Consider the following 18480-nt stretch of genomic DNA (forward strand, 5'->3'; position numbering starts at 1 on the left):
GTAGGGAAACATGGGTGACTGCCTCTTTAACTTTAGTGCAGGAAAAGACTTTCAAAATAAAGACTCAAAATGCAGAGGCAATAAAGGATTGTTCATTTGAATACATAAAAATTTTTAAACTTTTTCATGGCAAGAAAAGAAAACCATCATAAACGAAGTCAAAGACAAATGATAACCTGCAAGAAAATATTTGCAATATATTCCACAGGCAAGAGATCAATACCTCCAATGTATAAAGAACTCTTAAAAGTTGAGACAAGGGACAAAAACCCAATAAACAGACGATTCACAAAAACAAGGTATATAAATGGCCCTCAGACATGTGAGAAAATGTTCAAGTTTACTCATAATTAAAGAAATGCAAATTAAAGCAAGACTGAGATTCCATTTCTTGCCTATCAGATTGGCAAAAATTAAAAAGCAAGTACATATTCTGCTGGGGAGACTTTGGGAAAACAGGCACTCTCAAATTGGTACAACCTTTCTAAAGGGAAATGTGGCAATACCTAACAAAACTACGAGGCACGTGCCTTTGACCTAGCAATCCCACTTCTAGAATTCTACCCTGAAGGTATACCTCAAACAGCACAAAAATGTAAAAGCACAAGGTTATTCATTGAAGGACTATTTGTAACAGCAAAATATTGGAAATAACCTAAGTACCTGGGGTAGGCAGAATAAAGCCTCCCCCCAAGAGAAGTCCATGTCCTAATCTCCAGAACCCATGAATATATTACATTACATAGCAAAAGGGACTATGCAGATATGATTAGTTAAGGAATCTGAGATGCGGAGATTAGCCTGGATTATCCAGGTGGGCCCAATGTAATCGCAAGGGTCCTCATAAGTGAAAGATAGAGGCAAGAGAGTCAGAGAGAGATGAAGATGCTACACTTCTGGCTTAAAGAGTGAGAAAGGAGACATGAGCCAAGAAATTTGGACAGCCTTGAGAAACTGGAAAAGGCAAGGAGAGGGATTCTCCCCTAGACCCTCCAGAAGGAATGCAGCCCTGCTGATAGCTGGACTTTCTTCCAGTGAGACCCATTTCAAACTTCTGGCTTCCAGAACTGTAAGATAATTATTTTGTGTTGTGACAATTTGTCATAGCAATAGGAAACTAATACAGTACCCATACACCATTTGAATAAGTGATATATTCACACAATGGAGCATTATGTAACTGTTAAAAAATGAGGAAGAGCTCTATGAACTGATTGGAATGATTTCCAAGATATACAGTTAAATGAAAAAAGCAAGGTACAAAAGGGTACAATGGTACACTACCCTTCATGTAAGAAAGAAGGGGACATAAGAAAATAAACGTGTATCTGTTTATGGTACAAAAGATATGCAGGAATGATAAACCGAAGACTAGAGAGATCAGACACAGAGACAGCATGGGAAAGGGTATATAAAGAGAAGAATAGGAATAGGTTAGCAAGGATGAGGAGGGAGGGATGCTTCTTGGAGTGTATCTTTTTGTATAGCTTTAATGATTAGAACATAGTTTTGTTTCATATACTCCCCTACCCTGTAACTAAACTTAAACAGGATGTGGAGAGAATACAAAGTATAACTGTATTGCAAATGAAATTACCACCCTGAAGTAGCCCAGGAAGAACTACTCTAATTTATAGGAAAACAGTATTTTGAACTGATGGTGTAAAAGGGAAAAGAACATATAAATAATGTATGCTGGTTAGCATATATTGGCAATCCTGTAACTGTTTCTTGTTTCTACTAGGATTGAAGTGAATATATTGTAGAAAACGAGAGCCATGCTTTTCATTGTCTGAGAAAGAACTTAAAAATAAAGAAAAAGGAAAGGCCAGAATGAAACATAATGCATTGGAATTAGAGGTATCAGTATGAACTCATGGTTTATAGTATGAAATACTTCTATGTATAAGTCTGTGTATATACATGGGTTAGTATATAAGTACATGTCTTTGCTGAAAGGATCTAGGAACAGTGGCCATAGCAATAAGCACCCTTAGAGCCCAGATCTTGATTTCTAAATACCATTCTCTAATTAAAAAACTAGGACTCCTTGAATGAGTGATTAATTCCAGGCCTGGGCAATATATATGAACTAACTTATGATACAGAAAATGAGCAAAAAAGGATGGGATATGTCAAAGGGACATAGGGAACCAACTGGAAGGAATTCCCAATAGCCAAAACAACTTAGGCCATAAAATAAATAATGATGGTACTAAATTATAACCCACAGAATAACAGGTCCATGTGTCCATGTTCATATAAATAACTGAATAAATAAATACATGGAGAAGGGACAGCTATTCCAATGAACAAATATAAATGGAATGAAGGAAATACAAAAATTACCCTTAGGCAAAAATTACCACAGTAATAATTGTCCCATGTAAGATCCCACCAATGGATGCTAAAATCAGTGGGCAAAAGTTTAATGAGAAGCAAGATATTAACAGAGTTTCAACATATCTCCTCAAAGATATTTATCAATAAGAAAAATAGTAACTTTACAGTAGAGAAACCTGGTGTACACCACCTTAACCAAGTGACCAAGGTTAACATCACTAGTAATAAGTTATACCAGCAGTATCCTCTGGTATGATATAATGAGAGAGACATAACAGCATCCTGTGGTTTAAGAATAATATGTAAAAAATGTACAACCTCAATCTAGTCATGAGAAAACACTGGAAAAACCCAAAGTGAGAGAAATTATACTAAATAACCAGTACTTATCAAAAGTACTTATGAAAGCCAAGGAAAGAATGAGGAACTGTCACAGACCAAAGGAGACTAAGAAGAAACAACAGTTTAATGCAATGTGAGATCTTGGATCCCTGGAACAAAAAAGGAATATTAGGAGAAAAACTGGTGAAATTTCAGAAAGATCAGTAATTTAGTTAGCAGTATTGTACTGATGTTAATTTCCTGGTTTTGATCATTACTATAATTTTGTAAATTGTTAATACTAAAGAAAGCTAAACAAAGGGTATATGTGAACTCTCTGCTAGTTTAGCAACTTTTCTGCAAATATAAAATTATTTCAAACTAAAACATTTCTTAAAATCTGTATTCACTATTATTCTGCATATTAGTAAATTTATTCAAGAATAATGACACTTAAGCTTGTTCCCTTTTATTAATTGTATATTAAGGATGTTTATGGGGCTCTTTTTCTCTCTAAAATCCTTTTCCCCCTGCTGCCCTATATTGTCAGTTATCTTAAGGAAGAAAATGAAGTAGAAACAAGACACATATGAGAAGTCTAAAGATTTTAACAGCAAGCCTACTTTACATTCTTTTCAAAATAAGATGAAGTGAGTGTGTATGTGTGTACACATTATGTACATATTATGAAGATTTATAGAGGAAAGTGAAGATAATTATTAAAACCACAGGATCATTTTTTAATTAATAGTTTTGGGCCCGAAATCTTATATACTAGGCATTCAGTAAACACTCAAAGTTAATGAATAAGTAAAGTAACCCTCCATCCCCTGCTTGCTCAAGCAATGAAGAACTAGAAATAAATTAAAATTGACTCTGATTAGATTTATGAAAATAGAATTGTAGCTGAGGGAGGAAACTAAAAGGAAAAGCTTCCCGATCATCTATAACTGGATTTATTGATCTCATTTAAGTGTGTGAACAAACTTAAAACCAATGTCCCCCTTGGAGAATTGAGTGTGGGAAGAGTCCTGGACCAACTTGTCAGCATGGAAGGGCTAGGCAGCAAAGGATCAACTTGGGGGTTTGACCTATTACCAATGACTTTTATTAATTATTTTACTTTCATTTCCTACCATTTCTCAACATAGACAGTATACAGGAAATCTTAGTGTTTTTATTAACTCCTCTAAGTGATTCCAGACATATTAATATCTTGTCCCACACTTAAAGAGACTTAACATTTTTAGAAGTCTCTTTAAAAGTCAGGAAATTCATTAAGTATATTCTTTGCATTTAGACCCAATCCTTCATAATATAGTTAACTTATTTCCATTCGTTCCAACTTTGGTAAAGAAAGACACTAGCAGGTTACTACCATCTTGAAGTTCAGGCACTTGAAGGCCACTAACAAGTCAAGATGCTCATTTCAGAGGGCCTGGACCCAGGTGAACAGCTTCTTCATCTGCGTCACCAACAGACTTACTATGTGATTCCTAATCTTTACTGTGCAATGTCTAACTTCATGTTCATAAAGAATGAACATCGTACTGAGATAACTGGGTATTCACATTCAAAAAAATGAAAATGGACCCTTACTTCACTTCATATACAAAAATGAACTCAAAGTGGATCAAAAACTTAAATATAAAAGCTGAAACCATAAAACTCTTAGAATAAAACGTAGGTACAATCTTAATGATCTTGGATTTGGCAACACTTTCTCAGATATGACACCAAAAGTACAAGCAACAAAAGAAAAAATAAATTTGACTTCATAGAAATTAAAAACTCACATGCATCAAAGGACACTGTCAAGAGAGTAAAAAGACAACTCACAGAATGGGAGAAAATATTTGCAAATCTTATATCTGATAAGGATCTAGTATCCAAAATATATAAGGAACTCTTACAACTCAACAAGGAAAAGACAAACAACCCAATTTATAAATGAGCAAAGGACTAGAAGAGATACTTCTCCAAAGAAGATATGCAAATGGCCAAAAAGCACATGAAAAATGTTTAATGTTATTATTAGTTATTATGGAAATTCAAATCAAAACTACAATAAGATACCACTGTAAACCCACTTAGAATGGCTAGAATTTAAAAACAAACAAAAAATGAAAATAACATGTACTGGTGAGAATGTTGGAGAAATGGTAACCCTCATACATTGTTGTAGGAATGTAAAAGGGTAAAGCCACTGTGGGAAACATTTAGTGGTTCCTGAATAAATTAAACATAAAATTATCATATGATCCAGCAATTATACTCCTAGGTATATATACTCAAAAAGAACTGAAAAGCAAGAGTTCAAACAAAAACCTGTACAAGAATTCCCATAGCAGCACTATTCCCAAAGTGGGAAATAGCCCAAAGTGGAAACAATCTTAATGTCCTTAAACCGATGAATGGATAAAGAAAATGTTGTATATTAATACAATGGAATGTTATTTACCTATGAATGGGAATGAAATACTGATTCATTCTACAACACAGATGGACTTTGGAAAGATTATGCTAATTGAAATAAGCCAGACACAGAAGACCACATATTGTATGATTCCATTTGTATGAAATGTCCAGAACAGGCAAATCCATACAGACAGAAAGCAGATTAGTGGTTGCCAGGGTCTGAGAGGAGGGGGGATGAGGAGTGACTGCTTAATGGGTATGGGGTTTCCTTTTGGGGTGATGGAAATGCTATGGAATTAAATAGTGGTGATGGTTGCACAACACTGTAAATGTACTAAATGTCACTGAATTGCACACTTTAAAAACATGAATTTTATATTATGTGTATTTTACCACAATTAAAAAAAAAAGAATGTCAGAAGAGGGAGGCTAAGAGCAGGTAACCAGGATGGGGACATGGGCAGAAATGAGTTTCAGAGGGGTAAGTTGAAGACAGTTGTGAATCCAGGCACAAGAATTAAGCTGTTGTAGCCTTCCTTGTAGCTCCCACTGTAGGTGAACTTGTGTTGATCATGCTGCCTTTTCTTCCAAGGCACTCCCTAGTTAAGTCTCCTGACACTTCTAGTTCTTGAGCCAACTCCCACTTGGTCATCTTTTTGCTATAGATGGAGTTGGCTGCTTTCCTCTCCTCTTCACTACCTACTCTACATTTTGGGTTCCTTGTCGCCACAAGACTCTATACAAAGCAAACACTGTACTTTCTTGCTTTCCTCAGAACATCAAGCCCTTTTTATTCTAAGATGTTGGTACAGCTTTCACCTCAAAAAAACAGATGGGAGGGCACAAGAATTATAGATGTTGGGAGTTATAGGGGTTTAAGCAATTTCAAGTTCTCATAAGTTATTTGCTATTATTTGCTGTTTTACTTTTTAAATATTTGAAAAAGCACTTATTGAGTCTACACTATATTTTATGTTGTAAAAATAACCCTAACATACACAGCTGTACAGACAAATTACTACCATCTTAGTGGCTTAAAACAACACAGATTATTATCTTGTACTTCTGGACACTGGATGTCCAACACAGGTCTGAATGGGCTAAAATCAAGATGTCTGCAGGGCTGTGTTTCTTTCTGGAGAGTCTAGGGGAGAATCTGTTTCCTAGCATTTTCCAGCTTCCAGAGGCCACCCGCATTCCTTGGCTGGGGGTGCCTTCCTCCATCTTCAAAGCCAGCAACATCACATCTCTCTGACTCTTTTGTCTTTAACTCTCTACTTTAAGAATTCGTGTGTTTAGATTGGGTCCACATTGATAATCAAGGATAATTTTCTCATCTCAAGGCCTGTTCCCTCAGTCACATCTGCAAAGTCTGTTTGCCATATAAGGTGATATATTCACAGGTTTCAGGGATTAGGGTGTGGACATCTTTAGGGGGTCATTATTCTACCTGTCACATTCATACCACAAACATCTGGTTATTTGCAGCATACCTCACCTTCTTCCCACCAAATAAGATGAGAAGTCCCTTGAATATAGATCCCGCACCTTATACACGTCTGAATCCTGCTTAGCATGTAGCACATTATTTCATATATATTAAATAACTGTATTTTTGGTTTATAACTATACCTCATTTTCTTAACACCAAACACTACATAGACTTACAGGTCAAAGGCTGGCTGTTTCTCTAATTGCGGCAAGCGGGGGGCGCTCTTCGTTGTGGTGTGTGGGCCTCTCATTGTGGTGGCTTCTCTTGTTGCAGAGCACCGGCTCCAGGCGTGCGGGCTTCAGCAGTTGTGGCATGTAGGCTCAGTATTTGTGGCTTGTGGGCTCCAGAACACAGGCTCAGTAGTTGTGGCGCATGGGCTTAGTTGCTCCATGGCATGTGTGATCTTCCCAGACCAGGGCTCGAACCCGTGTTCCCTGCATTGGCAGGCTGATTCTCAACCACTGCACCACTAGGGAAGTCCCTCATGTATTTTTTTAAGTCTTTAGTTTGTTGCCTGCTCATATTGAACAATGAATAGACTGCCCTACTAATCTTATACATGGACCATGACTGCTTTTCCTACAAAGCACTACAGCACAGCAAAAACTCATGGAATCTTGCCTCATTTTTTCTGCTTTATACTTCCAGTTTCTATCCTATTTTATAACATCAAAATGCTTTTCTGGCCACTTAGGTCATATAAAATTGGTTTAGTGTGCCATCTAGTGGCATTTTTTAGGAAGTATTCATTTTTACCTGATTGATACTTGGCTTATTGAATACAGCCATCCATCCACCATCCTCAGTAAGAGGCTAGACAGAGCAGTAAGAAACTGACTTTTGCTGATGATCTGAAAACATTATTATACTGAGTAGTATGAATACCCTCTAGCTCATCTGGAACCAACTTGTTAATAAAAAAGAAACCATTTTGATTTGAAGCCTTTTATACATTTTTATTAACAAGACTCCAGTGATTGATTTAACTTCATGATTAACTTACCTAAATTGAAAACTTATTTGGGTTTATCTCCAATGTATGCTATATTAAATCACTGCCAATCACCAATTACAATTATGTAGCAAAAGGAAAGGGCAAAGGTTCTCAACCCAGGCTGTGCATTATAGTCCCCTGGAGAGCTTAAAGCAACTACATGTCCGGCCATGAAGAGATCTGATTGGTCTGGGGTAGGACCTGTACATTCAAAAGTCCCTCTGAATCGAATATACAGCCAGAGGCGGGAACCTGGTATAAGATGTAGCTGAATCTCTAATTCTGGTCCTTTATTCTGAAAGATAAGCACCAATAATATAGAATTATCAAGTTATGATTTATCTTTTTTTACCAAAAAAAAGTAGAACTTAAAAAAACTCACTGGGAAAAGGATTATAGTTATTAGCCTTCTTTTAAATAAATGTTTTGCTTTATTTCTTCTATTTATCCCTTTTAATTGAAGTGCCATCAAATAGGAAAAAAGCCAAAAGACATGCCACCACAGGCTAGAGATATTAGTAGGCCTGGTGTTTCAACTGGGGTTTTTTAAACCTCCCCTTTGAAGAACTGACATGCCATCTCCCACCCCAGTGGCCCATTCCTTCCATTTTCAGAGTCATGCTTAGTTCTAGGAACTCTGGTACATTCCAGCCCAGCTTTAGCTGTTTGGGTTCATTCAGCATATAGGGAGGAACCCATATGTAGCTTCAGGGGTATTGTGATAATATAATTCTTCAATTTAGTGATGGGTTCATTGGTGTTCATTTTATTATGCTTCATAATTTATAAATATATTCTCTTGTATATATAAAATATTTCATGATATTTCTTATATATATATATAAAGGAGAATAGCTCTAAGCCTTAAAATGATGCTAGATGTTTAGTTTCTTTAAATGAGGAACATTCAAGGACCAACCCAATCTTCCAAAACTGCTACAGATGAGTATGCTTCTCCCTTGGCTGCCCCAGTTAGGATGAGAACTCAAGCAGCTTTAGGGTTGGAAGGCTGCTTCAACTGTATTGATCTATATTCTTTTTGTCATCCTTCCTTGAAATTAAAAGATAATTAATAAAATATATCCTGCTCAACAAGGAAAAACTAATCATCTTAACCAACACATGTGTTGGAAGAATCAATCTGCCATGGGCCCTAAGCATTCTTGCTGAGTAGGCCAAGGATGCAGGCCCTGACTACTCTTTGCCCAGGCCATTTGTCAGGGTTGTGTTTGCAGTAAGCAACTTTGAGGGATGAAGTAACATCTCTTCCCAGTCAAAGAGCAGCCTTGCTCACCGTTCATGACAAAAGTGATAGATTCTATAAGCTCACTGTTCCTCACCTATGTCACAAACCCAGGCATCCACCTAAGCATACAACTAGGCCCACCTCCATCACCTCCACGGGACTTGGAGTGCATAGAAAACTGGCAGCAACACCATGCTTATGCTCCTTGTTGTGCTGTGAGTAACAAAATCTTCTGCCAGCATCTGTGAAACAGTAACAGGCTAACTTGTTAATTTGCAAGTAGGGTAAAATCCCAGACCCTTCATGCGGCCTGCCAGTTTGGGTGACAAGGATAAGATGCTGATAGAGATGGCGTTCTGGAAAAGGGCCCTTGTTGGTCAGGTTAGAGGGTATCAGAAGGCTCTCTGAGATCTGGAAGTAAATGCTTTTGCATAGGTGGTGGTGAAAGTAAGAGGGTAGAGTGAAGATCTCTCACTATCTTATGTGTTAAATGAGGCTGAGAAACAAAAGGTAGGGTCCAAACAAGACTCCCAGATGGTGCTTTGGTTGTGGCACATTCTCCTCTGGAGTGGGAGAAGGAAAGGATGTTTTCCTGACATCAATGGGACAGCAAGCCCCACACCCCAGCCAAAAGTCATGCAATGTGGCTATGGCTGATGGGTCAAGGGTTCCCCAAAGCTGAAATAATGGTGTTAGCAATGAAGATATAGAACTTTGCATAGGCTAAATACGTTAGAAATTTGTTTGTTGAGTCCAGCGACGGGAGGCCCTTTGAAACAGAGTAAATTCAAACCCTTGCTGACTGGCACCGAGCTGTTCTTTCCCTCCTCCACTCCTCCAACTTGAGCTGCTTTAGGGAAGAAGGCTGAGTGTGCCAGGGAATTTCAGGGAGGGGAGAGGAGGAACTCAATGTTTATAGCTTTGTTGGATGTGGGCGCCCATGTCTACTTGGTCCCATGCAGGGAGGATGTGCTAAGTGCCAGGGTGGCCCAAAGTGCTGAGGATACAGGGCAGAGCAGTGGCACCAGTGTTGGCTAAAACAATGATGCCCCTGAGCCCCAGTGCTCTCCAGAAGCCAGGGGAGCCCAGGGGAGGAAGTAATACCAATTCTGGGATGAGAAACCAAAGGGCAAATACACATTTGTATTCTCTATCTCCCCCAGCTGGGAAACAGCCTAATCTCCTGAAACTATCAATGATAACCCCTGAAGTACCTATGTTAATATCTTTGATCTGTGTTCCCATAGAGCAAAATTCAACTGATAGGGTTTGAGCAGTTTGCAGTGAGAAAGGGAAGTTAAAGAACATTCAGCTGATTCAACGTACTGCAGTTGTGTCCCCTGAATATAAATATAATGTATTCTGTGTTGCTTGCTTTTATTGTAAACATTCATAGTGATGAGAGGACATTCTCCCATTCAGGGATTCTCTGACCCCTTCCAAGTGGTCCAATAGAAACAATATAGAATCCCAGGTGAAAAAGAGAAAATCACAGCCATCTCCAGAGGCCATTGCCCAGTACAGCAGCGCCACACGCTGGACACAGGCACCAGATACATCCTGTATTAGTTTTCTGGGGCTGCCATAACAAAGTACCACAAACTGGGTGGCTTAAGCAACAGAAATATATTGTCTCAGTTTTGGAGGCTGGAAGTCCAGAGTTAGGATGTCAGTAGGGTTGGTTGCTTGTGAGGGCTGTGAAGGAAGGCTCTGTTTCAGGACTCTCTTCCTGGCTCATAAATGGTGTCTTCATATTCACATGGCCTTCTCCCTGTATGCACATCTCTGTGTCCAAATTTTATAAGGACACAAGTCGTATTGGATTAGAGCCCATCCTAATGACCTCATTTTAACTTGATTACCTCTGTAGAGACTCTATCTCCAAATAAGGTCACATTCTGAGGTAGTGGGGGTTTGGACTTTAACATATGAATTTGGATGGGGGGGATGGGACACAAACCCATAACAGACCCCTTTCAAAATGGGGAGGCAGTTATTGGCCTATTACTGAGCTCCTGTTCAAAATGAACACCTTACCCCTGGAGAATTTGTGACTCAGGCCTGACATCCCATTTTTTGGTGGGTCAACTAGGAGATGACAACTACAAGGAAAGCACCCATTTGCTGGTCAAATGAAAATAATGTATTTGAGGATGTTCCTAGCCTGGCCCTGGTGTCATCTCAGTTTTACATAAAGGAGTAGTAGCTACCCTTTGGTGAAAACTTTATCCCTGACTCTGCCACCTGAAGCAAAGCTACTGGCTCAGAAGGCCCTTGGGTTCACAGAGACTGTCCTAAATGCCTGGGCCTGGTTCACCTTTGGTTCAGCTAAGCTGAAAACTAATGGTGCTGATAGTGTTCCGTCCAGTTTGACCCTCAACACCAGCTATAATGGTCGCTGGGATCAGTGGGCAGAAGTCAAGGCTGTTCTCAAAGCTCTGCTCAATTGCACTGAGGGGGCAATCTGCCATGGTCCCTGAAGGTCCCCCCACATTCTGGGTAAGCCAAGAATGCAAGGCCCAGGCTGCTGTTTATTCAGGCCATTTCTTGAGGTTGTGTTTGCAGGGAACAACCTTGAGGAAGGAGTTAAAGTTCTCCCCACCTCAACTCCACCAGCTCCTCATTAACTAGAAAAGCAGCAGATTCCCGAAGTTCAAGGGTGCCACAACCCACTGAGTGCACAGCACCCATGTGAACCCATCTTTGTCACCTCTGTGAGACTTGAGAGGCATGGGGAATTGACATGAACCTCATGCTTATGCTCTTGCTGTGCTGTGAGTAATAAAGTCCTCCATCTGATGTAGGTGTCTCCTGTGTTCTGCCAGCATCCATGGGATAGTAATAAGCTAATCTCTTAGCTTGCAAGTAGGGTAAAATCCCAAACCCTTCACAGACCCTGACTTCTGACATAAAAGTAAAAGCCCTGTAGTTTTCAGAGGTCTTGGACAAGGACTCTCTGAGTATGTGACATACTTTGCTGGTTCATAAACCTAATGTTTGGTCTCCTCTAGGTCACTTTGTTCTGTTAAACAATTCAATGCCTATTCTTTCAACAGTTCCATTCCCCCCAAAGAGATCTTTATCCTGCACAAGACAGTCTTATCACTCTTTAGTAGCAATAATAACAGCAACAACTAATGCTTATAGAGTGAGAGACACTGTTCGAAAGACCTGAGGCGTTATTCTACACACTCTCTATATACCGTCATCTTTACTCCTCATAGCAACCCTCTGAGGGGGTTACTATAACCTCCAGTTTACAGGTTAGGAGACTGAAGCAGAAGCCACACAGTTAGTCAGGAGGTGGAACTAGGATTCAAACCCAGGCTGCCTGGCTTTGGTCCTCACTTTTAACCACTCACTATATGTCTCACAATAGGACCGTCTACTCCCAGGGCCATAATGAACCACAGAGGCCTAGAGATCTTTGTTAGACGTCTTAGGAAAATAATTTCAGTCAAACTTTTTTTTTTTTTTTTTTGGGTGCACTGCGCTGCATGTGGGATCTTTGTTCCCTTTTTTTTTTGCGGTACGCAGGCCTCTCACTGCTGTGCCCTCTCCCGCCGCAGAGCACAGGCTCCGGACGCGCAGGCCCAGTGGCCACGGCCCATGGACCCAGCCGCTCCGCGGCATGCGGAATCCCCCCGGACCGGGGCACGAACCCGTGTCGCCTGCATCGGCAGGCGGACCCCCAACCACTGCGCCACCAGGGAAGCCCTCAGTCAAACTTTTATTACTTGATTGATGTATAACATTTTAAAATACCTTTTGATAACCTATATTAAGCATTTAGACAATCTTCTACTTTGCTTTGATCTTTTTATCCAGCCATTGTATAAATCCAATGTCGAATGTTCATACTGTATTAAAATTTCCTATTGCTGCTATAGCAAGTTATCAAACTTAGTGGCTTAAAACAACACAAACTGATTACCTTACAGTTCTGAAGGACAGAAGTCCAGAATGGACTGGAGGGACTGCATTCCCTCTGGAGGCTCTAAGGGAGAATCTGTATCCTTCCCTTTTCCAGTTTCTAGAGGTTGCCTGAATCTTTTGGCTCATGGCCCTTTTATTCCATCTTCAAAGTCATCAATCAGCATAGCATCTTCTAATCTCTCTCTCTCTCTGACTCTGACCCTCTTGCCTCCCTTTTTCCCTTATAAGGACCCTTATGATTACACTGGGCCCATCCAGATAAACCAGGATAGTCCAGGGTCTCCCCCAATTCAAACTCCTCAGCTTAATCACATTGCAAAGTCCCTTTTGCCATGTAAGGTAACATATTCATAGGGATTAGGATGCAGATGTCTTTTTGGCAGGGTGGGGGAGGGGCATTATTCTACCATACACTCTAAGCAGTTCTCTCTTCCTGCAGTATGGAAATTTTTACATTAGATATCTAGATTAGAGATTTAAACAAGCCCATTCACCAGATAATTAGTAGTCTACTTCATCTTGGCTTTGAGGGTAGAGCACCGAGGGCATTTTACCTTTTGGGAAGTTAAGGAGAACATAGTGTTGGAGCACATGTGACAGAAACTTTAACCACTGTAACAACATAAAAGCTTAATTATCTAAAAATGTATCTGAAGGACTTCCCTGGGTGGTTAAGAAACCCCCTGCCAATGCAGGGAACTCGGGTGCAAGCCCTGGTCTGGGAATATCCCACATGCCACGGAGCAACTAAACCCATGCACCACAACTACTGAGCCTGTGCTCTAGAGCCCGTGAGCCACAACTACTGAGCCCATGTGCCACAACTACTGAAGCCCATGCTCCTAGAGCCCGTGCTCTGCAGTGAAGACTAGCCCCCGCTCTCTGCAACTAGAGAAAGCCCACATGCAGCAACGAAGGCCCAACGCTGCCAAAAATAAATTTTTTAAAAAAAATTAAAAAAATAAAAATGTACCTGAAGTCGGGCATTCATAAGCATGAACTCCTGCTGGCTCTTCATGTTCTCATTCATAGATTTTGAAAATATAAACCCCATCTTGACCTAAAATGTAAAAAAGCAAAGTTTAAAACAATATATTCTACATGCATCCTCATATGCTCTGTTTTCAGGCTACCATGAGCTTAAGACAAAGTAAAAAAAGAAAATTTTCTGACCTGGGAACACAGTATGGACACTAGTCTTTGCTCCTAACCAGTTGTCTGATCTTGGACAAACTTAACCAGTCTGGCCATCATTTACTTACATAAGAACAGCCGATTGAACTGGATGATTTCCAAAATCTTTTCCTGCTCTATAGCTTCATGTTTCCTGATTTTTCTTCCCACTGTATATCTTGAAGAACTGAGCACTTAAAAACAAACAAACAAACAAAACGCTCTCATTTTTAGGAGGGGCAGGGTGAATACCATCCACCCTTTTACCTTCTGTACAGCTGGATGACAGAACCTTTGCTTCTGAGGAGGAGTGATTTAGAAGATGCATTGTACACCGTGAAGACCGATTTCTCTGTGCTCCTTGCATTTGTATTTTAGGACGTTTTAGGTATCTCAAGGTTACTATATCAATACTCTTCCTATAATCCCTACCCCTCTCCTACCCACTTGCTCTTTCCATCCACCCACTGCTAATATCCCTTGGCCATCCTCTAGCCTCACTTTTTTCTTCTTAAGCTACTACTGAAGTTCTCAAAAGGGGGAAAACGTAAGGATACTTAAATGTTCTGGGAAACACAAATTTTAAATGAATACATGGTATCGCCTATCTTATTTATCTTCACTTAAGAAGTTCTTAAGTGGGCTGGCAATTCTAGATGGTCCAGAACTCCAATTTTTATTCTTAAGTCAATTGGGTAGGTACAGAAGACCTCAGTTAGTTGTTGATTCTACCTTCAGAAGACTGCAGAACTCAGGGAAGTTACGACTACTCTACCCGCTTCAGCGATGTTGCTGATTCTCTTTGGTAGGCTGTTGAGTACTTTGTGAACATCAGGTCAGAGTGGCCATTCCTAATGCTTTCTGCCCAGAATTCACAATATTCTTTGGGAAGCCCAGACAGAGTTCCTATTTTCCATAGCCTCAGCAGAAAATCTTAGGTTCTAGCTAACTGGTGAGAAGATGGTGGGAGAGGGAGGATATTTCATGCCAGACGCAATGGGTTATCCCTGCTAATGGGGCTCCAAGTGAGTGTATACTACAAGCCAGACTTCAGTGGCTTCCCTGTAATTTGGCCAGAGATGCACCCTGGATTTATAGGGGTCTCCGAGCCAGAGTCAGCTTCAATGCTAGGCACAGGAGGCTGAGCCAGAGGAGGAGAGGCAGAGTCCTGAACAGGCCTGGGAGGTCATGAGATTTCCCTACCCACCCCACCCCTCGGCCGCTGCCCTGCTCCATCCTGTGAGTGACCAGAGGCAGAGTCACCCAGTAAGGGTGGGCAGATCTAGCAGAAGTTCTCTGCTGTCTCCAGATTTGACAGCCCCAAGTCCATTGTCTCCAACAGCAGAGCAGAACTTGCCTGAAGGCAGAAGCAATATATTATCCATTTTGGCAGTCACCAAGGTGTTTCTTTCCCACAAATGTGCAGAAAGCATGAGTGATACAAGAGAAAGTGTAGCTCAGGCAGTTGCCATTCCTTATTTTTCTTTTGCACGTAGGAGTAGATCATTAAGTTTTTACATGTGCAGCAAACATTTATAAAGAAAACAGCTGTCCTCTAATCCCATTTACACACACACACATACACACACACCCTGTATGTCAGAGTTATGTTCCTTAGAGTGCTCCTATTTATAAGGGGGTGGACTCTCCCCTGAAGCGGAGTGACAATCCTCATGTCAGTCATCCAGGGAAGAGAAACTATGTGGAACGTTAGGATTTAGGCTTACCTTTTTCTTGTCCTTGCTCTCTTGGGTCTGGATTGTACTTTGGATGTATCAGGGGATATTCCCACGGGTTAAAGGTAGAAGCCAAGCAGGAAGAAGAGCTTTCCCTTGGTTCCCAAAGGAGACCACACCTGAAAATGAGTGCACCACACCTTGTGAACTGTGCCCTGGAATTCGGTATTTTCAACCTTCTTCTCCTTCTTTTCCCACCCTAAGAAAGCCATTTTCCAAAGTCTGGGAGGTTCCTTAGGGTATCCACAATACTCTCAGCTTTCACTCTCCCACTCACAGAATATATATCAGAAGATAAACAAGAGTGACCTTGCAATAGGAGTAACTTTGAATTCACCAAATTGTATAAAGGTGAGTCTTTCAAAAATGCTAACGCTTTGTCATTGGTGACAAACGCCTTGCTACTTAAAACTTTGACACCAGCACGTGTCAGAGGGCTAAGAATGCTGATTTGGGTACTTTCTGCTTTCGTTTTTCCTTCAGTTACTCCTGAGACCGTAGAAAGGACTCTTTAATGCTCCAACCCTGCCTCAGCTGTGCTACAGATTACAACAGGCATGGGTATTTCCGAGGAAGAAGTGTTGGGACCGCAAGTTCCAGGCAGCCCTTCTCAGGTTGCATCTAGGAGCCAGGATTTGACTTTACTTTAAAAAGAAAAAAAAAAGGATAATTCCATGACCCATAACCTCTGTCATCCAAGTTTCTGCGCTGACTCATTTCCTGATCGAATGACACATTAACTACCTACATTTGACTGGTTGCATGATTACAATCATTTTCAATAAGTCTTTGGGTTCCATCCCAACTAGCCCATTTCCCCTGCAAATTCCAGCCGAGAACTCACAGCTTCATGTAGGTTTTCTGTAATTTATAACTCCACCCGCTCATCCTGGACCCAATCACAGTAACTTGGGAATTCCTGCAGTGGTATGCTGATTTCCGTTGATAACGCTCTGCCTACTTCCCCCAACTTAATTACAATGGTATGGGAGAGGTCTGGAGTCTTTAGCACTAGAATCGGTTCCTCCGAAACGAGGTTGGCGATACTAGGAGCGGGAGAGCCAAGGGCACTCACGAGGAGAGGACACCCAGCGCGGCCCGGCAAGCCCAAGGCCCTGAGCTCGGCGCCGGCAGACGCAGACGCAGCCCCGCGGACCCGCCCTCCCCAGCAGCCTGCGGCCGGCCTGGCACGCACGGCCGGCCCTCACTCACTGGGCAGTGGGCAGTGGAAGTGCGGGGACACTGATCAAAGCAGAGGCCTCCAGGCCGGAGTCCGAGACCGCCGCACGGACCGGGTCTAGCCTCGCAGAGCTTTGGGATTGGCTGGCTATGGCAGGGATTTCCGAGCCTCAGCCTATCAGCGCAGCTCTCATCTTCCTTAAAGGGCCCGCTTGCCTGACCGAGGAGGCCTGGTGTTTTCTTTCCCGCCTGGCGCCTGGGAGGGGCAGGTTAAAAAGGAAAATTCAAAATCCAGCGACTCAAATTTTGAGGGGAGGCAGAAGAAGCATAATGGAAATCTCACTTAAAGTCCTCAGTGAGGTTTTTCAGTTACCCACGAGGAGCCTGAGCAATCCATCCTCCCTCGCAGAGCTAAAACCTCCATAGAGCTTAATGAGCCATCTCACAGTTGTTCACATACCATGTCAACCACCACTTGTAGGCTCTGTTTCTAGAAAAGAATGTGTCTCGTGAGCGGTTGTCACTTAAGCATAATCCACAGTTATAAACATTTTGTAAGGGCTTTTCTTCTTATAGAGTAGGTTTATGTTGAGCATGGACTTTTTTTCCCCATTTGAATCTCAGCACAGACATAGTTTATTTAATTTGTTAGAGCCTCAGCCTACTCCATCTGTTGAGCTGCCACCATTAAAGTGGCAAAAAGATTAAGACAGGAAACGAAAAAGAGCAGACTTGACCAGAGTTACCAAATCAAAATTTTTTTTTTTTGACAGAGCTATCTTTCTTCCCTTCTGTTCTGAGAGATTCATTTCTTCTCACCCCACTAGTAATTTCTATCTTGAGTAAGTCAAGCCTCTCTCCCAGCTTCACTGAGAGAATACTTGAGGAACTGTTGGCATTCTGTTCTTTGTTATTAAATGGCTTGGAAGAATAGCATGGACTTCACCAGGCTCTGGCCTTGAGGAAGGTCAATGAGGAAGGTCACTGCCCGTAGCCCTGGCTGACCATCACACCTGGGGAGAAGGGATCTAACCTTCCCCAGGCTCTGTATGTGAGCGAACACCACACCGACCTGTTGCCAGAGTGACTGGGGCACCATAGAAGCAAAGCCACATGGAACTTTGACTCTTTAAGAGGGGATAACAATTGGTATGATAGCATTTGAGTGCCTGGACTCTAGCACACCTATATTTGATTTGATTTCCAGCTCCATCACTGTCACTCTTCATCCTCTCCAAAACTTATCATCTCTACAATAGGACTAAAGCCATCTAATTTATTGGATTGTGAAGACTAAATGAGATAATATATTCAGGCACTTAGCACCATGTCTGGCACACAGTTAGCATTAAATAAACAGTAGTAACCAGCAACAGTGGGATCCTGTTACTCACTCTAGGTCTGAAGGGACAAAGGTAAGGGAGCAGTTACTAAAACCAGGCGAGAGCCATAGCTGTGGCTGTATAAGAGGGCTACCAACAGGAGCTATGTTGTTCAGGAGAGGAAAGCAGTCGATGCTGACCTTTGGCCCAGGAGGGTAAGATCCTATAGTTGTAGCCACTGCGAGCACCTCAGCTCCAAGTGGGGATGGGGTGGAAAATAAAGATACATCCTTCTGTCCTTCCAGGCTCTGATATCCTGC

The 18480-nt window shown here is 41.4% G+C and overlaps 1 protein-coding gene across 1 annotated transcript in view; it reads right to left on the bottom strand.

Moving 5' to 3' along the window:
• The window catches only part of PLGRKT (plasminogen receptor with a C-terminal lysine), a 46128-nt gene extending 32324 nt beyond the window's left edge, over positions 1-13804 (bottom strand). The window contains exon 1 of the mRNA XM_007454521.1: positions 13724-13804. Within this exon, the coding sequence (XP_007454583.1) occupies positions 13724-13804 (81 nt within the window). The remainder of the gene's footprint in view (positions 1-13723) is intronic.
• Positions 13805-18480: the final 4676 nt, after the last annotated feature.

This window comes from Lipotes vexillifer, unplaced genomic scaffold (assembly GCF_000442215.2).
Source record: "Lipotes vexillifer unplaced genomic scaffold, Lipotes_vexillifer_v1.1 scaffold1039, whole genome shotgun sequence".
NCBI classification, from domain to species: Eukaryota; Metazoa; Chordata; class Mammalia; order Artiodactyla; family Lipotidae; genus Lipotes; species Lipotes vexillifer.